General features: G+C 41.7%; 1 protein-coding gene across 1 annotated transcript; it reads right to left on the reverse strand.

Annotated features, from left to right (window-relative positions):
• Positions 1-8,008: 8,008 nt before the first annotated feature.
• On the reverse strand, positions 8,009-24,695 carry LKAAEAR1 (LKAAEAR motif containing 1). The gene is made up of 4 exons (XM_044659654.1): positions 24,440-24,695; positions 9,691-10,211; positions 9,232-9,354; positions 8,009-8,065 (listed from the first exon to the last, which is right to left on the reverse strand). Exons 1-4 carry the CDS (start codon positions 24,693-24,695, stop codon positions 8,009-8,011), a joined length of 957 nt encoding a protein of 318 aa, XP_044515589.1.
• Between the last annotated feature and the right edge of the window lie 376 nt (positions 24,696-25,071).

The raw sequence follows: 25,071 nt of genomic DNA on the forward strand, positions 1-25,071 counted from the left end.
GGCGCCAAGGCTGCCACCAGTGACTTCCCAAAAGCGACGGAGCCGAGACTTCCTTACCGCTGGGGGCCCCGCCCGCCCCCGCCCCGCCTCCGCCCCCGTCCCGGCCCCCGCCCTAGGACTTCACTTTGCAGCCTCCTGGGTTAGGCGGCTGGGGAGTTTCTCACTTTCTCCACCCCTCCCCCGGACCTGGCGGGGGCTCAGGATAAAGCTCTGGCAGTCTCCGCCAGACTAAAGTGGGTGTGTGGGTGTGTGGAGGTGTGTGGGTGGGGGTTAGGATGGTGGAGAGAGGAAGGAGATGCACCGAGAGACCCGCTGGAGAGGCGGGGGTGGAAGGTGAGAAGGTGCAATGGAGGAGACCTGTACCCCCCAGGTTAATGGCCCCACTGATGCTCGTCTCCTTTGCCTGGCATCGCTGGTTCTGGACAAGGAACGGGGAGGAGAGGATCCTGAGGCCTGTACGTGGCTGTATCTCTCTGGCCACAAGAGTCTTGTATCTTTGTGTCCATGCCTCTCTGAACCTCTGACTTAGAGGTGTCTCTAACTCCGTTTTCCTATCTTTCTGTGTGCCTCTCTTATCTCTGTCCATGTCTCTGTGTCTATTCTTGTCTATGTCTCCTTATCCTCGTGTCTCTTAGTTTCAATGAGGGGATAGATCCCACAGGTCTGAAGAGGAAAACGGCGGAAGCTGCCACGTCTGGATTGCCCAGCAGGTGGTGACCAAATCACATTAGGAGAATAATGGGGCTCTAAGGAATGGAGTAGAGAGATGCTAACAGTCAGGATCCAGTCACCCACTGCACAGGGCTAGAAAAGGTTCTAAGTGGTTCAGCTTTCTCAAGGATAAAAATTTATCCTGGCCCCAGGTCTGTTGTTTGGTAATCGTCAATATTTATTAAGCATCTATTATGTGAAAATAACTGTGCTAAGTGCCGAAGATACAAAGACAAAAGACAAACCCTGCTCTCAAAGTGCTCAGAATCTAAAGAAATGAATGCTAATAAGGGAAGTATATGCCTTTGAGAGAGACAGACAGAGAGAAAAATTGGGTAGTAGCTTATTTGGATCAGCAAATCCCCTACCTTCTTCTGTACCATCTTCTCAGCTTCCCACCTTGTGACCTGTATAGTCCCTACTCGGGAATAAATCTTATTCTCAGATTAAGGTACCTTCATTAGGATACTTTTTGGAGATAGTACACCAAACACGATAATGTACACAGTGATAGAAATTCCTTCCTCTATCTCATGATGGACCTGTTTCTTTATATTTTCCTCTCCCTTGCCCCACTGGGGCTTAGCATTAGCTAGTCACACATTCAGATAATGGGACCTTAAAGACTGAACTCAACTCCTTTATTTTACAGGTAGGGAAATTGAATCTTGTCGAGGTAAAATTACTTGTCCTAGACAGGAAGGGTCAGAGGTAGAACCTGAATGTAGAAAATTCTAGGTGTTAAGGGAAGGGGTGGGGAAAATGGGAGCTTAGTGCAGCAGTAAGGGCTTCCTACCTGACTTGCTCTGCTAGCAGGAAAAATAGGCAGGGAAGGTGGGTGGATAAACCCTTCAGTTTTTTCTCATTCTTCTGGAAAAACCTCTTTGAGTCCAGGTTGGAAATTGCTATGAATTTCTAGTCAGAAAAATGGGAAGCTAGTCCTTTTGGAAAAGCCTGGGAAAGGAGTTTAGTCTTTCCAACAAAGGCTTTTTAAAAGATTGCTTTTATTTTATTTCCTCTATTCCCCAACCCAAGTACCTTTCTCCTTTCCTCTTTCCCCACTCAGTTGAATTCCTACTCATCCTTTAAAGCACAACTTAAATGCTGCTTTTTCTACTCAGCCTTACTGAATTCTCCAGTTGATAATGCCCTTTTCTGCTTTCACACTCCATAAAGCACTTTGATTGTCTGAGTCCTAGTATAAACTTCATGAAATGGACCAGTTCTCATCTATACTTTATATCTCCCTAGCTTCTTTGCACCTGGTGGGAATGTTTGTTGAGTTGAACTAGTACTTCATTGTGCAGAATATTCGATTAAATTTAATGTCCACTTGCCAAGTGCTTAATGTGTGCTAGGCATTGTGCTGGGCACTGGGGATATAGCGACAGAAGTACATTATTCTGACTTGGGAACCTGATATTTCAGAATGCCTCTCTAGACTGTATTGTGTTCTCCAGAACCTCTCTGATGAGAAGAGGGCTTTGATTCATACAGGTTCAGAAAATGCTTTGATGGGGACAAATTCACATCTGAGATGTCTGAGATATGAGCAATGACTCTAGAGGAAGAGGACTTGGATTCAACTCCTATTTTGGGTGATCAATACCTGTGTGACTTTAGATAAGTTTACTTATCAGGTTCCTTCTCTTTAAAATGAGGGGGTTGGACTAGTTGACCTCAGAGGTCCCTTCAAGCTCTAGATCTATGACCTCATTTTTTTTAATAATTGAAAGTCTTTGGATAGGGACAGCTTATTGAAGTATTAAGGATAGGAAATGGACCTGTGACTTCATTGGTTTAGAGAACCTTCAGGTGAGAAAATTCCCTTCATCAAAGCAGGGGGACAACTCCTCTGCAATAGGGTCTCAGTTAGCTGAGGAACTGACAGGGTAAGTGGACTTGAAAATGGGAGGACAAGATGGCAGAATAGAGAAAGTATTACAGCCCAGCTTTCTCATCATTCCCCTCCAAACAACTTTAAAATAATACCTTGAAGTCCAGGTTTTTTCTGGCCTGTGGCCACATCTCTATCTACTATACCATGCTCCTTTAATCATTAAGTATGGACCTCATTCCCCAAGGCTCTGCGCAAGGCACTCTTCTAGCTGCTCATTCTCTTTTGATGGTGATTTAATTAATTTCTATGGAGTTGAATACTCTGAGAAACACCTTATCAAGTTGTACTCAACTTTTTCCCAAGTTTGTCATCAGGCTCTGGCAGAATTGTTTCACCCTCAGCTTCCCTTCTGCCTCATTTCAGTGCTCTGAAACACTTATTTTGGAGTAAAATAATAGTTTATGTTCCCTATAGAGCTGTCTGAACATACCCTGTGACACAGAGGGTCATGGCAGGGCAAAGGAAGGACAAGAGCTGTAAATTTTAGAATTAAAGATTTTTTTTTTTTTTGAGAAATCCTCCTTTAGTTCAATCACTTCCTCTCCCCCAATAGCATTTGGAAGTTTCTTGGAAATTCTCTCTTTTGTCCTTCACCCTGTTTTGTTTTAGGACAGGGATAGTGAACCTTTTAGAGAAGGAGTGTTGTGCCCTGCCCCCACCCCCCCAGACTGAGTGCCAGGCCCCTCCTCCACCAAGTTCCAGGTGTGCCCTGCCCCCCATCTTGCCCCACAGGGGGCGGGGAGGGGGAAGAGAGCAAGCACTCCTTTTGGGCTGCTGGGCAGATGAAGTGAGGAATGTCCTCAGCAAGTATAAAGAAGAGGAGGGGAATGGCCCAAGCTCACCACTCTCCTTCAGCTCTCTGCCACCTGTGAGCCACACACCTTATCCCCTGTGCTCCCATTGGGCTGCTGGGCAGAGGAGTGGGGCATGTGAAAAAATGTCATCAGGGACAGTGGAGAGGGGGAAGGGAGCAGCTCCACCTGAGTCCCTCTGCCTTTCTAGTAACAAACTGGGGGTCGAGGGAAGGATGGCTGCATGCCCACAGAGAGTGCTCTGTGTGACATCTTTGGCACCTGTGCCATAGGTTTGCCATCACTGTTTTAGGAGCTCTTTCCTTTGTCCTCCACTCCATTTTGTCATTCAACTCCTCTCTTCCTGCTCTCTCAGGCCATGACCCCTTTCCTAGGCTTCACTTTTCAGTCACCATATTAACTCTGGTTAACTGTTATATAATGAGCTCTCCCTCTAGTTCTTTGCTTCCTTGCCCTCATTCATGCCTTGCTTAAATTCCAACCTGGGATACCCCAAATACTTTCTCTACTCCTACTCCATACAGATGAAGAATTCATAACCTAACTAAATGGGTTGTCCACTACAAATTTATGCTTTCTTATCTCAACCAGGCCCTAACTGCTGCGTGGCAATCTTTATTCATTTCTGGTTGACCTTCTATCATACTATAACCCAAAAGTTCCTAGTCTTTTCAAATCTATTACCTTCTCTCTCCTCTCCATTACCTGCCATTTACTAATAAGAGATTATACATTGAGAACTCCCTGTTCTCCCTTAATCTATGTCTTGGAATCCCTCTCCACTGTTCACCCATCCTTTTCTTTTTTGGTTTAGTATGGAAAAAAAAGAGGAATCTTCTCACCAAGTTAACCCCTCTACTCAAGCTCTTGATTCCATCTTCTCACATATTTTCTTGGGAGTTCATCCCTTCAATCCTTCCTATTCTCTTTTATTTTCAGTCTCTTCTTATCCACTGGTTCCTCCTCTCCAAATTTCCCAATCCAAAAAAACCAGCAAAACAAAACCTTGCACCCTTAAGCCTCTTCTTAAACCTCCTTCTCCCTCTACTTTACCTGTTGCCTACTTTACTAGTAAAAGAGGCTATCCATAGTGAGCTTTCTGTTATTCCCTTAATCCACTCTCAAGATTCTTCACTGCCATCCATTCTTTCCTCTTACTTTAGCCTCTGGAAAAAAAAAAAAGGACTCTCCTTACCAAGTCAACCCCTCTACTTGCACTCTTAAATTCCTTTTTTCTCTTTTCAGTCTCTTATCTCTTGGTTCCTCCTCTCTGGACAATCTTCCCAGATCTCCCTTCCCATGTAAACAAATAAACAACAACAAAAAACCCTGACTCTACTTTCTCTTTAAGGGGGGAGGCCCTGACATCCCCTTAATCATTCAAGATGAACCAAAATCTAATTGATTAAACCAATGTCCATCTCTCTGGGATTATACTTAATCCCTCTCTGCTTGGATTCTCTATCTTCACTTGGCTTTTAAAACATTGCTCTCTTGATCTTTTTCCTGTCTGGTTGTTCTTACTTCTCCGAGCCCCCTCCCCTTCTTAACCAATAATTGTGGAAATCATCCCTTAAGGCTTTTGTCCTAGGTGTTCTTTCTGCTCTCCTTTGATGGTTTCATTAGTTCCTATGGGTACTCCCTATTCAGGTGATTTCCAAATTTACATGTCTAGTCTTAATCTCAAACTTTAGTTCCCCACCACCAACTGGCAACTAGATATCTCTACCTAGATGTACCATTAGCACCAACTAATTTCCTCCCAAACCTAACCATCCTCCACATTTCCCTAATCTTTTTGGGGTACAACCATCTTTTCAGTCATTGACATTTTCAGCCTTGGTCTCCTTCCCAACTCTGCTCTTTTTATGCTAATATCCAATCAGTTACCACGTCCTATCCAATGTACATCTAGAACTGCTTTTGTATCTTTCCCTTTTACTCACACACTTTACCTAATTTAGACCTTTGCAACGTCCTACTTAGGCTATTGCAATAGTTTACTAATTGTTTTTCCTGCTTCTATTTTGTCCTATAACCAATTCAGGCTCCTATCAAACTGATATTCCCAAAGCACACATCAGACCATGTCAGATCCCTACACAAAAATCTTCAAGGACTTATGTCTCTAGGATAAAATACAAAATCCTGAGTCTGACATTTAAAGTTTTCCACTACTTGGTTTCTTTTTTTTTTTTTTTTTCAATTTCAGGTTTTTTTTTTCCCTTTACAGAGTCTTCATTCCAGGAAATTAGCCTACATTCCATTTCTGCCTCCAAATCTTTATATTCCCTCTCCCCTTACAGCTCAGATGTCATAGGAGGTCTTTTACAATCCTTCCTTTTGAGTTCTCTTTTGACATTACTTTGTATTTGGCCTTACTTCTCTGTGTACCTGTTCTATTCCTTTCCCCCAAGTCCCCAGCCCTAGGAATATGAAAAATCCTTGAAGATAGGTATTTTCCCTTTTGTTCTTCTCTCTGTAGCTTAGCATAGGATCCTGTATACAATAAGTACTTAATGTTTTTTTGATCTAGACTTGGAGGGCAAAATCTCTTTGGAGGAAATCTCTGGGGATTGCTTCATAACAAATTCTTAGAAGTAGGTAACTTGATTTCTCCTCTTAATGGAGACTTCCCAAAAGCAGAACTATAGCTCCCCCCATTGCCATTTAGGCTTTCATCAATTCAGAGCTCTATTTTTCTCCTCCCCTCCCTCTTTCCGTTCACTCCTCCTCTTCTTTTCAGTGGATATAAAAAGAATCTCTTTCCCTTTAAACTGAAGGGACATTCCAACACTTTTCTGTTTCTGAGTTTGGAAAACTGTTGAATTGGATGAAGGCCAAAGGCAAAAGAGGCCTCAGAGAGTGAAGGACCTGAATACACACACACACACACACACACACACACACACACACACACACCCAAGATACATAAAGAGAATCATTTGTTGTTGTTGGCAGGAGCCAGGTGGCTCATTGCTAGACCTGGAGTCAGGAAGATGGAGTTCAAATTGGGGCTCAGTCACTCACTGGTGTGTAGCTATAGGCAAGTCACTTAAACTCTCTCTTAATCCACTGGAGAAGGAATGGCAAGCCACTCTCCTCTCTTTGCCAAGAAAACCCCATGTGGGGTCATGAAGAGTTGGATGTGACTAAAATGAACACTGCCACCAATAAACTAAGACACAGAGAAAAAGAAGAGAGTCATAGTCTTATAGAAAATTCAAGTTGTAAGGGACTTCAGAGGTGAATTAGGAGATTTACCTAGTACCTGAGCAGGAATTGCTTCATGGGTGTTCATCCATCTTCTGTTTTAAGGTCTCCAGTGGTGGGGAACGTACTCTCTTCTTTGGCACCCATTCCACATTTGGAGAGCTCTAATTGTTAAGAAATGCTTCTATTTCTTGGACTAGAATCTGCTTCTCAAACCTCCACCTGTTACTTCTAGTTCTATTCTCTTAAGGCTGACCAAGCAAGACAAAGTTGTCTTTGACATAACAGACTCCAAATACTTGAGAAATTATGTTCCCCCTAAGACTTCATTTGCTGGATAAACATCTCTAGTTACTTCAGCTGAAGTGTGGCATGATCTCATATTCTCCTTTATTATATTCACTCTAATTTTTATCAGTAAGTACTCTTCCTAAAATGTGGGTCTGACCACATTAGGACTATAGCAGGGTAGAATAGAGTTAGACTATAAGACTTCTCTTTCTATGAATTTGCTCCAATGCCACATTAGCCATTTTGGCTGCCTTGCCATTCTGTTGCCTCCTATCGAGTTGTATCCCCTAAAATCCTGGATTTCCCCCCTCCCTTTTACATGAATGGTGGTTGTCTAGAAGTGTTTCCCCCTACTCTTGGATTTATGTATTTGACTTTTTTGGAACTTGTGTCAGAATTTACATTTATCCTTGTTAACCTTCTCATTAGTTGTGGCTCCATCATTCTAGCCTGTGGAATTCTTTTTGGATTCTGTCACAATCTGTTGCCTCCCTGTCTCTGCTTCAGCTCATCCACAAAGCTCTTTGATCACCATTCTATGGCACTATTCAAGTCACTTGTAATAATATTGGAAAGTACAAGGCCTAGGAATGTTTGCTAGCCTACTTCTCTTGAGACTTTCCATCAGATGGACTACTATTTAGATCCAGTCATTTGCTTAGTTCCAAATTTGTCTAACTTTGTCAGTTAACCCTTATTTCTCCTCCTTGTCCACATGAATAATGTAAAAGACTTTGTCAGATATTCTGATGAAATCCATAAAATTTCTTGTAATGTTCCTGATTTAGATTTCAGCAAAGTCCTGCCTGGTGCCTGTATCCATTGTGTGTGTCTGTGAAATAGTCTGGGCTGAGAAGGCTAGCCTATTGTGCAGTGTTAAAGCCAGAATTTGGGCATATACCTGACCTAGGCACTCGATTTATGGTCATAGAATTATAGACTTAGGCCTGCCATCAGGGATACCATGATTGGAGATAAAAGAATCTCAGGAAGAAAGAATTCTTTTTGTGTCTCTCTTTTATTTTGTTTACTCTAGAGCTTGAAGTAGTCGGGGAAATTAGTCTTAGCTGGCTCCTCCAAATCATCTGAACAATGGATGGGCATTATCTTCTTTCAGGATGGCCTCCACTCTATGTCTCTAGGATGGTAGGGGAGGAGAATTGGAGAGACAGAAGAAACTAAATGGGAATGGGAAATCTAGTGACTAAAGGACAGGAATGATGGAAGTAGACAGTTGTGTCTGAGGAGGATAGCTGTGACTGAGAAAGGACAGTAGTAAGTGAAGAGGGGAAAGGGTGACTAAGAGAAATCAGGAATGGTAGAGGTGACATGAATGACTTTGGAAGACAGCTATGGCTTAGGGTAATAGGAACGAATGAGGAGTTTTAGGAATTATTGACGGTATAGGGCTGACAAGAGTGACCTAAAGCTTTAGGAGCAACTAGAATAAAGGAGAAGGGACAGGAATGCATAAGGTGAGACTGGAATGCTTGAGGGTTAAAGAGTAACCAGGTGGTGCTAGCCATCAGTGACTGAGGGGACAGCAATAACTCAGCAGGAGAGAAGTGACAGAAAAAATTGTTATTTTGAAAGACAGAAGTGACAGGAATATCTAAGGGTGTGTGTGTGTCAAGAGTTAATTAAGGGGACTGAAGGACCAGGGGGAAATTAGAGTGAGTGGGAGGAAAAGCCTGAGGGGACAGGACAGAAATGATTGGGAATAAGAATGTTTTATCCACCTTCTAGTCCCTCTGCCCAAATCAAAATGTTATAAATTTGTGGAAATTAAGAGAAAATTTTGAGGCTTAAGAGGAAGGCTGGGGAGGACAGTTTACGCCAGGAAATCCTGAATAATCAAAATCCATGGATAATTACAAAGCATATTTTAAGTCACAGAACCCTCTTTCATAGTCCATCTTAATTGGAGCTCATCTTTCCCTTCTGCTTGGCTTTTTTTCCTGCTTGTTGGGGTAGGAAGTCCTGAGGTGGGTTTGGGGGTGGGGAGGTGGGGATGGTGGTGATTAGAGGTTAATCCCTCTTTAAGTAAAAGGAAAATTAGATTTAATTCAATGAGTTTAGGGGCAGGCTTATGTTTGTTGGGCAGAGAGAGGGGAGAGTTCTTTCTTTGCCTCTGGTACAGCAGGATTCAATTTACACACTATTTTCCAGGACTTTGCCAATTGTATAAATTAAATTACGTCACATCCTCTACTCATTCCCCTTTCCCAAGGACCTCAAAGTTTCCCAGCCTCCTACTGCCACTTGGGTCCCATCTACAGCACCTCTCCCAAGGGTTTGGAGCACCTCACGTCTGTCCAGACAGTCAGGAATCTTCGTGGGGTTCAGATAAGGAGGCAAGAATATTTCAAGTCGGATTGCTGCTCGGGCATTTTTCTGCCTGCTGATCAGGTGCTTTATCTCTTCAGCCTGTGGACCGAATCCCCCCACCCCCACCCCCGGAAATCATTGTACCCGGTGCTCCATTCTTCTAGGCATACACACCTTGTGGGGGCCATCCCCTCACCAAGTTCCCCCAGGATTGGGACTTTGCCCGTTTGTTGCAAGCTACCCTCTCTTCCCCCATTGAGGCTATCCGGTAGATGGCTGCTGAGGAGAACAGAGGATTCCCAACTCCTGGGTTGGGTAAGGGGGCAAGGCTTACTATATCCACGTCCTCCTCCCTAAAAGGGACCTTCTTAATGTCTAAGAAATCTCCCTTGGAAGAAGACATTTCTTGTTGGTATCTAAACCTGCATCCCTTACCCTCATCCGTGTGTATCTAAGTCGTAATGCTCGGACTCGACTTCTGGCCTCGGATGCCTTCAGTACTCCCATGAGGTGGTTCTGCTGTTGCTCCTCTGTCTCAGGAGGCAGCTCCAGCTGGCTGGAGTCTGGACAGCTGATGTAGCTCTCCGAGGATTCCTTGTCAAGGACACTCTTCCTAGGTTCCACAAAAAGCAAGTAGCGTTTTGCCTGGTTCAGACTTAAGGCAGCCAGGTCCCTGCGCAGCAAGGCATCTGGGTACATCTTCAGAAATGAGGACAATCCATGAATGCTATATTTTTTCCATTGATTCCTGAGGTCTTCCCCAGACTGGGCGTCCACCTTATTTGGGTCTAACTTCTTGTCACTGATTCCATCCCTTGCTGCCAAGTTCCTTTCTCCCTTAGATTCTTTTCCTGCCATCGCTGCTGGGGCTTTCTGCTTTACACTCCTTTCAGAAGAAAACCTTTTTTGTTTCTTCTTATCTAAGTTCAGTTGTGATCCTGGCATCTTCTTGACTCCTAAATCAAAGAATAGGTAGAGGTAACATCAGGAGTTCCATGCCACTTGGGCTTAGAGCAGGTAGGTTATGGCCTTAAAGAGAAGAACATAGCTCTACCTTATTTGAAAGGGAAGACTTTTTTCTTCCTACAGGAACTTGCCAACCGTGTAGGTGGCAAAACCTGTTCTTCCCCCCTCCTCAGGACACCCAATTTCCGCCCCTAATCTTCCTCCCAATTTCCCCTTTCCATTTTCCTCTTCTGGTTGAACACTGACCACCCCTATTCTCCCATCTTCACTCTAGCTGAAAGGAATCTATTATCTGACTCTTAGAATCACTATTGTTGTTCAGTCACGTCCAACTCTTTGTAACTCCTTTTGGAGTTTTCTTGGCATTTCCTTCTCCAGCTCATTTTATAGAAAAGGAAACTGAGGCAAACAGGGTGAAGTGATTTGCCCAAGGTCACAGAGTTAGTAAGTATCTGAGGTTAGATTTGAACTCAGGAATTCCAGTCTTTCTAACTTCAGACCCAGAACTCTATGGAATAAATCACCTAACTGCCACTCTTAGAATAACTCTTCCTTCCCAAAGTGGGTTGAACTCTCTCTCCACCATCCCCCCTCCCCAGCCTTGTGATACCTCGTGCCTTTTAGAGACATCTGGGCCTTTCTATATACCTTGCAATAAGACCTTTCTATAAATGTTGTTTCCCTCCATTAAAACATAAGCTCTTAAAAAAACAAACAGGAATTATATTGTTTTTCTATTTGTATTCTCAGTGCTTAATAAATGGATTTCATAGATGCTTATGAAGAAAGGAATACCTATTTTGGGAAATTTTGGGAGTGAACTGATTGTTGATTGTTAGATGGAACTATTTTTTTCCCTTTTGGCTGATAGGAACCATGGGAATGATTCTTTTTAAACCAAGCCAATGATTTAAACCAATAATTTTAATTGGTTTTGAGATCTCCTGGTGAGGGACTCCTACCAATATACATCAGTACCTGCTTGGTGACTTAGAGCATTAGAATGTATTAAGGAAAACTGCCCTGTAGTCCTAGAACTGGAGGGTAAAATAGAAATCAAAAGGACCTGCCCCTCATCTCCTGAAAGAGATCCCCAAATGAAAACTCTCAGGAATGTTATAACCAAATTCCAGAGCTCCTCAGCAAAGAAGAAAATATTGTAAGCATCCAGAAAGAAACAATTCAAATATTGTGGAGTCACAGTCAGGATAACATAGCATTTAGCATCTTTTACACAAAAGGATCATAGGACTCAGAATATTATATTCCGCAGGGCAGTATTACAACTAAGAATCATCTACCCAGAAAAACTAAGTATAATCCTTCAGGAGAAAAAATGGATATTTAATGAAATAGGGGATTTTTAAGCATTCCTGATAAAAAAGATCAGAGCTGAAAAGAAAATTTGACTTCCAAGTATAAGACTTAAGAGAAGCAAAAGGAGGTAAACAAGAAAGATAAATCATAAGGAATTCAATAAGATTGTTCATAGTCCTATATGGGAAAATGATTCCTATAACTCCCAAGAACTTTATCATTACTAAGGCAGTTAGAAGGAGTGTACATAGACAAGGGCATGGGTGTGAGTTGAGAAATTGAATGACTTGCCTAAGATCACATAGTCACTTTGTCAGAGATGAGACTTAACCAAGGTCTTGAGTTTGAGGCAGCCTGCTTCTAATAATGAAATGCCTATTATGACATCTTTTCCCCCTTTCTTTTTGGATAAAAGGAAGGGACGAGTCTCAAGGATCACCACAAGCTGCTAGTGATCAGGAAACTTCTTAACTGGCTGAAAGTGGGTTTGGGATTACAGGCTCAAGTGGTCAAAATCCCAGTTGGTTGAAACAATTTTCATAGGAGTTTCATAGTTTCATTAGGGTCATGATGGGATGGTATCTAAAAAATAAAATTAAGAGGAGAGGGCTAATAGAAAGGAAGGTGGTTTGGGGGAAGTAGTGGGTAGAAGCAAAACACTTTTGATGATGGACAGGGTAAAAGAAGAGGGAAAAGGCTAAACAGGAGAAAATAGGTTGGAATGAAATACATACTAATTATAACTGTGAAAAAATTTTTTGCAGCAAGTTTCTGTCATAAAAGCCTTCTTTCTCAAATATATAGAGAACTGTGTCAAACTTATAAAAACACAAGCTATTCCCCAATCGATATGAAAAGGCAGTTTTCAGATGAAGAAAGCTAAGCTATTTATAATCAAATGAAAAATGCTCTGAATCACTATTGATTAGAGAAATGCAATCTAAAACAGGGGCAACTAAGTGGCACAGTGTATAGAGCACCTGGCCAGGTGTCAGGAAGATATAAGTTCAAATTCCTCCTCTAACACTTAATAGCCGTGTGACCCTGGGCAAGTCACTTAACCTTGTCTCAGTTCCTCATCTGTAAAATGATCTGGAGAAGAAAATGGCAAACCACTCCAGTATCTTTGCCAAGAAAACTCCAATGGGGCCATGAAGAGTTGGACACGACTGAAAAACACAATTAAACAACAATTTAAAACAACTCTGAAGTACTACCTCTCATCTACCAGATTGGCTAATATGCCAGAAAAGGAAAATGACAAATATTGGAGGGAATATGGGAAAACTGGGACATTAAAGCACTATTTGTGTAGTTGCAAACTGATCTAACCATACTGGAGAGCAATTTCAAACTATGTCCAAGGAGCTATAAAATTGTGCATACCCTTTAATCCAGCAAAATATAGCAGCTTTTTTTTTTTGTGGTGGTAAAGAATTGGAAATTGAGATCATGCCTATCAACTAAAGAATGGCTAAACATGTTGAAGTATATGCTTGTGATAGAATCTTATTGTGCTATAAGAAATGACAATCAGGATTCTTTCAGAAAAACCTGGAAAGGCTTAGATGAATCGATGTAAAGTGAAGTGAACAGAACCAGAACATACCCTGATAAATCAATTATCGCTGGCTCTAGCAAACAAGTCCCCATTTCCCCCTAAAGGTTCCGTAAACTTTTTTTTCACCATTGGGCAGCTAGGTGGTCCAGTGGATAGCACACTGGACTTGGAATCAGGAAGACTCATCTTTATGAGTTCAGATCCAGCTTTAGAGAGTTGGACACGACTGAAAAAGACTGAATAACAATAACAATTCCACTGTAGCAAAAGGCACCATATTCTAGGGTTGCTTGGAAGGAGAAGCTGTAAGAGGGAGTCTGAGAGTAGGATAGAACTGATCAGTGTCTTTATTTCCCTGAGGAACGTGGTCCAAGGTGTAAGAGGAAACAAAACAAAACAAAGAAAAACACCTCATAAATACAAGATTTTTAAATCCAGAAATCTACTCCAAAGAGAGTCTCAGGCTCCAGAAAAAGATGCCATGCCCATGGGCTTATATTCTTTGGTAAAACTTTGGAAATAATAATAGCTAACATTTGAATAGTAGTTACTATGTGCCAGGCATTGTGCTAAGTGCTTCACAATTATTATCTCATTTGATAAGGTAGTAAGATATTGGAAAGACAGAAGAAAGATTGACCAAAAAGATAGATGATTTCTAAGCCCACTCCTAATTTTATATCACAGTTTTTTGATTTTCTGGGAGAAAAGTTATAGTTGTATCATCTCCAGTGTAGAATTTTTTGGTCATGTCCAGCTGTTCTTCCTGTGCCATTATGACTTCCTTGCATCAAACACCGAGGATGTAGAGTCCAAATTTGGTAGCGTTACTGTCCTTGCTATTGTGAATAGGTTGCTATTTAAGTGGAGCAGAGTTACTTTATTTTGCATTTATTTGTTGCCCTCTTTCTAGTTTCATTTACTTCTGGCTCTATTGGAACAAATGTCAGTCAATAAGTATTTATTTATTTTTTAAACCCTTACCTTCAGTCTTAGACTCAATATTGTGTATTGGATCTAAGGCAGAAGAGTGGTAAGGGTTAGGCAATAGGGGTTAAGTGACTTGCCCAGGGTCACACAGTTAGGAAGTGTCTGAGGCCAAATTTGAGCCTAGGATTTCCTGTCTCTGGGCCTGGCTCTCAATCCACTGAGCCACCCAGCTGCCCCCTCAATAAATATTTATTAAGTGTCTACTATGAAATCAGGTAGGTGTCTCAGTAGATAGTGTTGGCCTTGCTGAGTTCAAATCCAGCCTCAGACACTTACTAGCTATGTGACCCTGGCAAGCCACTTAACTCTGTTTGCCTTGATTTCCTTATCTGTAAAATGAGCTGGAGAAGAAAATGGCTAACCATTCTGGTATCTTTGCCAAGAAACCCTAAATAGGAATGCAAAGAGTTGGATATGACTGAAAAATGATTGATCGCAACGACAAAGATTTATGAAGTGCTTTATGTATTTTATGTCATTTCCACTTTGGAGCAGCTCTAATTATTAGTAAGTTTTTCTTTATATCAAGCCTAACTCAGCTTATATAATTTCCACAAATTGTTCCAAGGTAAGCAAAAGAAGTCTAGTCTCTCTTTCAAATGAGAATTTTTTAAATACTTGAAGATAGATTTCATAGTTTCTTATATCTTCTTTTCTCCAGATTAATCATACTTGTTGGGTCCAGTGGGCATAATTATTGGGTATAATGTAGAGTGTCTTCAAATTCAGGTTGGACTCTGAAGTCCCTTCTGTGAGAATCTGTGCTTCTAATTCCTCATTTAAATTCTATTTACAACGAGGAATATAGGCTCCTTCAGCAAACAGCAGAGGAACTCTGGATTTGCAACAATGTGGGAGTATAGGGGACCTTGTTGGGAGTGTTACTCTGTGTAAATGTCAGGTTACTATGAGTCAGATGCTTCCTGGGGAAAAGTGGAATGGGTAGGGGCTGTTTCTTTAAGAGTAAAGTGGGAGATTACTTCCCCTGATTGAAGGGAACTCAGCCTCAAGATTCCTATATTTGTGCAGTTTCCTCCATCTTTTCCTGTGTTAACACAGGAAATGGAGGGAGAAGGTCTGTGAGAGAAGAGTAGAAAACCTTGGGAAATTAACTGGGGCAGAAAGTCATCAGACAATTTAGCTCTGAATAAAAAAGATATATTGTGTTACTCAGTTCTTAGACTTTTGTATTGATAATGACTGATGTAATATTACTTGCATATGCACCACGCCAACTTTTCTGAAGCTTATAATCATGAGAATTTTATGGAATACTGAGAAATTAAGTGATAAATAGGACCACATAGCCAAAGCCAGGGGTCTTTGTTGTTCTGAAACTGGTTCTTTATCCACCCCACCATGCTGGTGCTCTATAGACAGATCCTCTATAAACATTTGACTTTGTACTTTTAATGAGCTGACTTTGTCCAACTACCAATGAGTTGATACATTTCTGGAAGAAATGAATTACATTAATATTAATATTCTAGCTAGAAATGAAACCAGAAAGCAAGAAGTTAGAGGTCAAACAGATCCATCCAGTGCCAATGGGCAGCAAACATCATTTCATGGAATACCTGGCCATCTCACTGAAAAGTATTCATTGTAAATGTAAGCAAAAAGATCAACCTGAAATCAACTTTATTTTTATATACACTGATACTAGCTGCAGAGGATAAAGAGGTAGGAATGAATGTCACATGAAGAATTCGACTAATTCTTCCAAAGAAAGTCTTACTTAGTGTCTTAAAAACAAAACCAAACCCTTACCTTGTGACTTAGAATTGATACTGAGTATCAGTTCCAAGGCAGAAGATTATTAAGAGGTAGGCAACTGGGGTTAAGTGATTTGCTCAGAGCTACTCAGCCAGAAAGTGTCTGAGACCAGATTGTATCCAGAACCTCCCATTTCTAGGCTTGGAGCTCTATCCACTGAACTACCTTATTGCCTTGATACTTAGTATTTTTAAATATGATGGCAGGTGCAGCTGAGGGCAGTGAAAAATATGTTGGAATATATATTTCAGTATTAAAAATGAAAGATGCTAAATCATTTGTATGTGGTTCAAAAGTCTGTACATCATAAATACTTTCTTCAAAAAGAGTTTGAAGGGGCTGCATGTGGTAAAGATGGAAACAACCTGACAAAAAATGAAATTGGACTCTTATGTTCACAGCAGGGGATGACTTGGGGGTAATTTTAGAGGCAGCTCTCTGTGCAGTCAGATCATACAGCTTGTAGCAAAGGTCAAAATCGTTATCAAATTGGAAGGATGAAAATGAGAAGATACTTCAGGCAATCACAATGATTCTAACTGGACTTGTAAAGTAAGCTCTTGACTCTGAAAAATGGTAAATTGATGAAAAAGACAAAGGACAATGACTATATCACATATTAGAAAAATTAAACCAATGCAGAACAGTGGTCAAAATGAGGAGGTAGAATGAGCTGAGAAATTACCTCCAAAAGCAAATACTTTTCACTTTGTATGTGGAGAAACTGTCAGCTGAGGATAGCATATGTTTAGAGTGCTAGTTCATTTTTAAAACACTGTGGTGGAGGTTAGGGAAAGATTTACGAGCCCTGTTATCCTATGAAACAGTGAAGGGTAATTGAGTCCACAAAGAACTCGGTTGGTTGCTCCAAACAGAATCCCCTTTTATCACTGGGGGATTGACACTGGTCTACGTGTTGTCCCTCACACATGACATCTCATCTTCCATGTTTATGCTTTCACACTGGCTATTCCACATGGCCTAGAATGCTTTCCTTTTTTCACTTCTTAGTTTCCCTGGCTTCTTTTGGGAATCAGTTTAAATCCTATCTTCCTTAGGAATCCTTCTCCTGGCCCCTCAGCTGCTGGTGCCTTCCTCTCTGAAATTAGAGTTTTCCAACTTTGTCCATATCTTATGTGTACCTAATTATTTACAGTTGTCTCACTTATTAGAATGAGGGCAGGGACTGGTTTTGCCTTTGTATCTTTGCCACTTACCATAGTACTTGGCATGTCATGTCTAACTCTTTGTGACCCCATATAGAGTTTTCTTGGCATAGGTACTAGAATAATTTGCCATTTCCTTCTCCAGTTTGTTTGTTAGATGAGGAAACTGAAGCAAAGAGGGTTAAATGACTTGCCTAGGGTTACACAGCTAGTGACTGAGCCTGGATTTGAACTCATGAAAATGAGTCTTCTTGACTCTAGACCTGGCATTCTATCCATTGTACTACTTCCCTGTCACAGGGTAAGCAATAAATGCTTATTGGCTGACATTTGTTCTAGACCCATAAGCAAATGAAACTAGAAAGAAGGCAACAAAGATATGTGAAACTCTGCTCTATTAATATAGCAAACTATTTTTATTAGCAAAGTTGGGAGAACTACCAGGTTCTGGCTTTACGTTCTTGGTGTTTGATGTGAGGAAGTCACAGTGGTAAGGAAGAATGGTTGAATCTGACCAAAAAAACTCCATGCTGGAGATAATACAATTTGAAAATCATTCAGAGTTCTTTGGATCATAGATTTAAATTTGGAAGGGAACTTAGAGGCTATCTAGTACAATCCCCTCATCTTATTAATTTGGAAACTGAGACTCAAATAGGTTAGATGACTTATCCAGGATCACACAGATACCAAGTAATAGAGTTGGTATTTTAAGATTTCTTAAATGGGGGGGGGGGGGGAGAAGATTCTAGAAGACAGAAAAGGTCCCAGATGATGCTTTCACCTAAAAAGGTAGAGTAAGCAGACAGCACTATAGAAAGATATTCTCTTTTACTTTCTCATCTCTATGAACTCTTTATGAGAATGTTACATGCATATGTTAAGGATCTGCTTGATGAAAACATAAGAGTCAGGCTTCTGCAATTTTCTACGAGAGACTTCATTGTTAGGTACAGAAATGAACAACTATTTTAGATAACATAAGATCTAACAAAATCTATTTGCTAATTTAAAATACTGTAAATAAATACTTGACTCAATGGAATAAGGATAACCTAAAATGCATTTTTAAGCAAGATCCTTGATGTTCAAATGCTACAGTTATATATAACTCAATGACATTTGTTTCCATGAAGATCAAACTTTTTCAGTGATTATTAATATCAAGCTAGATTAAAAAAGAGGAATGATGACCAAAGAGACCTTCCATTGAGAGGATGTCCTATGCCAAGACCAAATAAGAATTGTCTACAGAGATGTCTAGATGCTTACTGATCCAACTGTATTGAGCTAAGTAACATGCCCTCTCTCTAGATCCACACTCTCAAAAGAGATCCACCTAATTATCCATAGAGGAAATATAAAGTGGATGAAAAACATACTTTCCCCTGGTTATCACATGAAATTGGAGGAGGGGCCCTTTTATTTGGTCTGTCAGTGAAAATACCTTGTATAATCATGGCAGATGGGACCCAGAATTAACCAGAGGAAGAAGAGTAGTTGGGATCAAATTGGGTGTGGGGTTTTTAATGATCTTGAGCTATTCCTTGCCAGAACGGGTCATTTTTTTTAACACCAATATTTTTTCTCCAAATGCTACTGTGTGCTTGTGAACTGAGGAGCCAGAGCACATCAGAAGTCTTGGAAAGACTCAATACTTCCTAGCTATGTGACCCTGGGCAGTCACTTAACCTCTGTTTGCCTCAATTTCCTCAACAGTAAAATGAGGATAATAATAGCCCCTACCTCCCAAAGTTATGATGATCAAATGAAATAATATGTGTAAAGCATTTACTACTGTATCTGATGGATAATAGTCTCTCTATTAATGCTAATTATCATGACTATTAATTGTAGACAACCCAAAGGGCAACAAAAATGTGTATGGATTGGGGGTATCTGGGCTTGAATTCCAACTCTGCTCTCTTACAACCTGGCACCTAACCTCGCTGGGGCTCATTTTCTCAGTTTGTAAAAACTAGGTGATTGGATCTAAGGTAAGTAGATTGTAATATATTATCAAGGATGACTCGGGTGGGATATTTGGAACAGGCTTGTGACTTCACTAGTTTCAGGGACTTCTGAGTGAGCAAACTCCCTCTACTGATGAGAGATCCGCACCTATTTTTCAGGGGGAGCAGGAGCACTCTGGCTTTGCTGGGAGCAGTGCCATCTAGTGTTCATAATGTAACTCTACACTTTTTTGGTTGGGCAACAAGGGGTGGAGTTCACTCTTGGCAGGCTGGAAGATGTTGCACTTGATTGGTGACCTTGGGGAAAAATAGTCCCCTGTTGGGAGACTGCCAACACTTTGAGACAGATTTCTGGGGGATGTTTGAGTCCATTCATTTGTATGTGAATTACTGCAGTTGGGACACTAACCATTATGAAATATGAAAGACCCTTGCTGGACTGTATGGAAGACTCATTAAAAAAGTCAAGTGGCTCAGTGGATAGAAGAGCCAGATTTGGAGATGGGAGGTCCTGGGTTCAAATCTGACCTCAGACTCTTCCTACCTATGTGATCCTGGGCAAGTCACAACCGCCATTGCCTAGCCCTTACTGCTTTTTTTTTGCCTTGGAACTAATATTTAGTATTGATTCCAAGAGAGAAAGTAAGATTTAAAAAATGTTTTTTTTAAGTCTTTTATTTAGGGGAGAAAGGGAATGAAACAGTGATGGCGAAGCTTTTAGAGACCAAGTGCCCAAACTGCACTCTCACACCGAATGTGAGCTGCCCCCTTAATCCAGACAGGGGAGGGAGGAAGTGCTCCCTTTGAACTGCAGGGCACCAGGGTGGATGATGTGAGAAATGCCCTCAGGCATGTATGCCATAGGTTCAACAACACAGGATGAAAGAAGTTTTGGAGATTTTTAAAATTTGGATTTTTATTTTAATAACAAATTTCCACATAAGTTTTCTGAAGTTATATCATCCATAGTCTCCCTTCCTTCTTCCCTCTCCTCTCTAACAAGCAATTCAATCTGGGTTATATATGTATTAATTTGCAAAACATTTCCATATTCATTTTTGTAAGTGAATAATTTTATGAAACCAAAACCTCAAAACATATACCCAAGTAAACAAGTGATAATCATATGTTTTCATCTGCATTCCTACTCCTTGTTAGAGATTTTTAAGAAGAGCTTTAAGTGAAGAACTCTAAGAATTCTTTCAGAATGTTCTTTTCTGGACAACCTGACCGGTCTGATGGACATGGGAGTGGGCTTCAGACTTAATCATAAGACAGAACAAGCATAAGACTCAAAGGATGGAGGGGAAGAGTATTGGCAGGAAGGGAAAGCAGTCCTGAACCCCTGTAGCCCAGGTAAACTTCCCAGACTTCGAAGTCTGGGGCAGGAGATGATGTAGATTCCCAGTTATGTGACCCAACAGTTACTGCTTCTAAGTTCAAGATACCAGAAAAAGCAGTTTGTGGATTAGCAGGATAGATTGGACAAATAGCTCTAGAGAAGTGATTCCCAAAGTGGGCACCACCGCCCCCTGGTGGGTGCTGCAGCAATCCAGGGGTGGTGCGGTGATGGCCACAGGTGCATTTGGGGGCAGTGAATAACTGTAAGGGGGCGGTGATAGTATGTGACAGGGGGCACTAAGTAATATTTTTTCTGGAAAGGGGGCGGTAGGCCAAAAAAATTTGGGAACCACTGCTCTAGAGGATTCTATTCCCCAAAGTGGGGCTATGATAGGCCTGCCCAGGCTATTTTCTGACATAGGGCCAGATACTCCCTCCTAGGGTCATAGAGCTGGACAATACGTCTCCTCCCATGATTCTACTACCACAAAGGGAGGGAAGCATGAAGTTGATATTAAGGAGAGGGGGCTGAAAGATACTCAGGATTAGGGCACTGATTTGGAAAACAGCAGATCCTGAGGTATATCAGAGCAGGGTAAAGACCCTGGTGAAAAGGGCTTTTAAGTTCAGGCTTCCACCTTGGCTCAGAGTGAAGGGATGGGAACAGGCCTATACAAGAAAAGAGGACTGAATGAAGTACTGGGCTGGCTGTCAGTTCTATTCACTCTTCTAAGTGCTTGGGACCTCAGAGGCCATTGTTTTCAAACTTTCTCATTTTACAGATGAGGAAACTAAATCTAAAAAAAGTTTAAGTGACTTGGTTAGGTCACACACCTAGAATTTGAATCAAATTTGAACTTAGAACTTTCTGACTCCAAGTCCTCTGCTCTACTTGCAGAAAGAAGGCTAGAAACATCCTGAATGAACCAGGAGAATATTATACATGATAACAGCAATGTTGTATGAAGATGAACTGTGATTGACATGGTTATTCTCCACAATACAATGATCTAAGACAGTTTCAAAGGACTCATGACAAAAAATGCTATCCACTTCCAGAGAAACAACTGATGAAGTCTGAATGTAAATCAAAGCTTACTATTTCTCACTTTTCTTTGTTTCTTTGTTTTTTTTAAATATGAGTCTTTCTTCTAGAATATGACCAAAGTGGAAATATGTTTTGCATGATCATACAAATATAACCTAGATAAAAATTTTAATCTTAGGGATGAGTGAGGGGGGAAGAGGATTTGGAACTCAGATTTTTAGAAAATGAATGTTAAACATTATTCTTACATGTAATTGGGGAGAAAAAATTAATAAATTTTGCAAAGATCAAGTAAAAAACAACAAAAAACCACCCCACCCCCAAACCCCTGAACAATAAAGCATTCAGACAAGTAATCAGGACCTTCCCCAAAGCAGACCCATGAGCTCAGGGGGAGCCTCACAGTCTGTTTTCTCTCTGGACTAGGCAAAGAGGAAAGGTGGGAATCTTTTCTTCCCAGAGGAGGGGGAGGACAGAATTTGGAAAGAGAAGCTTGACAGGTACATGCTGTATCATGGAAGATTCCCTCCTCATCTCCCACCAAGTGGGGGCAGATGCAAAGGGAAGGAAGTGCCTGCAATTCATGTGGGATGTAAGGGTGGTATTGTGCAGGATGAGGAAACAGCAAGGTCTCTGAGTCAGGAAGACCTAGGTATAAATCCAGCTTCTGCCAGGTAATGACTGTGTTGCCCTGGGCAATTCACTCTGCCTACTTCAGTCCCTCACCACCCCCAAACTCCCAGACAACTCTCTAAGACTATAATTTACAGAGCTTTATGGAGGAAGTTCTTCACCAGAAACTCCCTACACTGATGAAATCTTAGAACTGCTTTAAAAAAAAAAAAAAAAAAGGAAGTAGCCTTAGGGTTGGTGGATGTTTGTTGGTGGTTTGAGAGGCTAGCTTGGGAGCTGTGAGTACAGCATCTTGGAAGGAGTCGGTGATTGCTGTGTGGGAGCACAGATTTTCTAAGTCTGTGTAAGAGTGGTTGCAGGATTGGGAAAGACTAGAGAGTTAGTGGAGTGTGAATTGAGCCTGGGAATCATAGCAGGGCCCTGGGGACTTGGTAGGAGTGTAGTCATGAAAAGGGCAGAGGAAGGGAAAATGCACCTACTATGTGTTAGGTACTTGCTGATATTATCTCACTTGATTGACCCTTTCAGCAAAACTGAGGTAGGTGCTATTATTATCACATTAGATGGTGAACTCCTTGCCCAGGGACACAGAGCTTGTAAGGATCTGAGGTCATGTTCCATCTCAGGCCTTCCTGACTCCAGGGCCAGCTCTCTAGCCACTGTGCCACCAAAGTTATGTTGAATGTAGGTGGCGACAGGGTCATCCCCTGCTTGTTAGAATTCTTCCTGCTTCTCCCTACTGCCTCTCCTTGTAGTGAAGTCAATATGAAATGAGTGGTGGGAGAAGGTTCTAACATTAGATTCTGTCTGATGCAGTATATCCAAATCACACAGAGGCTTCTGGGATCTTCTTGGTTTCTATTTTGGAAAAAAAGATGCTTACAGGGTGAGGGTCTAGACACCGGGAGCCAAGGCCATCGGCCACATATGGAACTTACTTCCAAAGAGGGCTGTTGGAATCTCAGACAATTCTGTTACTATGGAAGGGAACTAGTAATGTGGTTTATTTTATATCTGTGGCAGAACTAGTTGCTAAATAGACCAAAAAAGACTTTTGCATAGTCAATTAACTAACATTTATTAATCATTCTGTGATAGTAACTATGCTAAGTGCTAGGAGTACAAAGAAAGGCTAAAGATAGCTCTCAAGAAAGGCATAGTTTAAAGGAGGAGACAACATCCCAACAACTATATAAATAGTATGAGTATATATATATATGTATATATATATATATACACACACACACATAGATGCACACTATATATCATATCATATAAGTTGTTGTTCAATTTTGTCTGACTCTTTGTCACCCCATTTGAGGTTTTATTGGCAAGGTAACTTGGACTGGTTTGTCATTTCCTTCTCCATCCCATTTTACAGATGAGGAAACTGAGGCAAACAGGGTGAAGTGACTTGCCCAGGATCATACAGCTGGGAAGGGCCCAAGGTCAGATTTAAGTCCAGAACCTCCCAACTCTAAACTATACCTATTTTTATTTCTATTTTACATATTAGGGAATGAGCCTTAGGAGGTCAGATGACTTGTCTAGTGTCACACAGCTAGTAAGTATAGAAGCAAATTGAAAACCCAGACTTTCCTTAATCAAAATCCAACACTCTGTGCCCTATTCCTTTGCTGCCTCTCATTAAAGGGATCAGAGACTAGAAAAGAATGTAGAATTGCTGGAAGGACAAATTTTAGATGGAGCTCAAAGGAGCAGGGATAGCTGGCCCTGTGGCAGTGGGAATAGGTAGATGATTTGAGGAGGAATCTGGAGGACTTGGGAGGAGTGGCGGCGATCCCTGTGGACTCTGGACAAGGGAAGAGAAACCTTGTGCTGAGTCTGGGCTGAGTCTGACTGGCCCTATGGTTGGGCAGTATGGGGCTGGCAGCCTCAAGAGAAGAGAGACTCTTCCCTAAACTCCCTGCTAACCCCCCAGCCTCCCGCCCGCCCTCCACCTCCCCACCCGGTCAATCTGTAAGGCATAAACTCCTATGCTGCTGATCCAGACCAGTCCATTTGTTCCTACCCGAGTTTTTGCCTTTCTGTCTGTTTTCTAGGAGCCTCTTTTCTGCTAGGTCAGAGGCTCAGCTTATCGATGCTGTTGACTCTGTTGCCTGGCAACGCCAGCCCCGGCAACTATCCCCTCCTCTTCCCTTTCCCCTCTCTTCTGAGTTCCTCTCTCTTCCAGGCTTCTGTTTGAGGTGGCGGCGATGAGAAGAGCATAAAGGAGGCATTTGTTTGAGGGGAGAATCTGAAAGTCACATTCCTTCCAATACCTGGCGTGACTCCAAGGGAGTATCAGATCAGAGATTTAGAGTTAGAAATGACCTTAGCAGGGAACCTCAGAGGGATTCAGTGAATGGAAGTAGCTCACACAGGCAGTGCGTGGAAGAGACAGAATCTGAACGGAGGTCCTCTGATTCTAACCCGAGACGTCTTTTCACGGTGCAAGGGTGGGCTTGGATACTAAGGCCTCTCATATCTCCGATGCTCAGGGCCGCAGGCATTCGGGCGGACCCTTTCTGAGTCCCTGTTCCTGACTCCCAAATTTTGTCTCCAGAAGTCAATGGCTGGTCGAGAGGGGCCTGGGTGGTCGGCACCAAACTGTATGGGCAAGGGCAGCTTGGATTGTCTGGACAGTGTCTCCAGGGGTCTTCCCTCATGCTCGGCCAATTCAATCAATTTGACCCAACGAATGATTTTTAAATGGCTCTGTGTTCAAGGCACTATTAAATAGATGCTGGGGATCCAAAGATAAAATGACATGTAATCCTTGTCCTCAAGGAGTTTATATTCGGTGTGTAGATAAAACAAGTAAGTATACACATGATAAGCTGGCGCAGGAGGCAGTAACTCGGGAGAACAAGAAACGTTTCCCAGAGAATGGAATGTGTACTTGGTGATAACAACTGTACATCACCTTAAGATTTGCACAGCAAGCGTGCTAGGTGGCATAGGGAATAGAGTGCAGTCCTGGAGTCAGGAAGACTTAAAATAAAATCTGGCCTCAGACACCTGCTAGCTATGCACCTCTGGACA

This window comes from Gracilinanus agilis, chromosome 2 (genome assembly GCF_016433145.1).
Source record: "Gracilinanus agilis isolate LMUSP501 chromosome 2, AgileGrace, whole genome shotgun sequence".
Lineage (NCBI taxonomy): Eukaryota > Metazoa > Chordata > Mammalia > Didelphimorphia > Didelphidae > Gracilinanus > Gracilinanus agilis.

What these genes read in the sequence shown, in the direction of transcription:
- LKAAEAR1 (XM_044659654.1), bottom strand. Translation starts at nt 24,695, where the DNA reads ATGAGGGAAGACCCCTGGAGACACTGTCCAGACAATCCAAGCTGCCCT. An exon ending in GTTAGAATCAGAGGACCTCC is followed by an intron (nt 10,212 to 24,439) that starts GTTCAGATTCTG and finishes TCTTTGATTTAG; the next exon opens with GAGTCAAGAAGATGCCAGGA. An exon ending in ACTGTCTGGACAGACGTGAG is followed by an intron (nt 8,066 to 9,231) that starts GTGCTCCAAACC and finishes CTACCATCCTAG; the next exon opens with AGACATAGAGTGGAGGCCAT.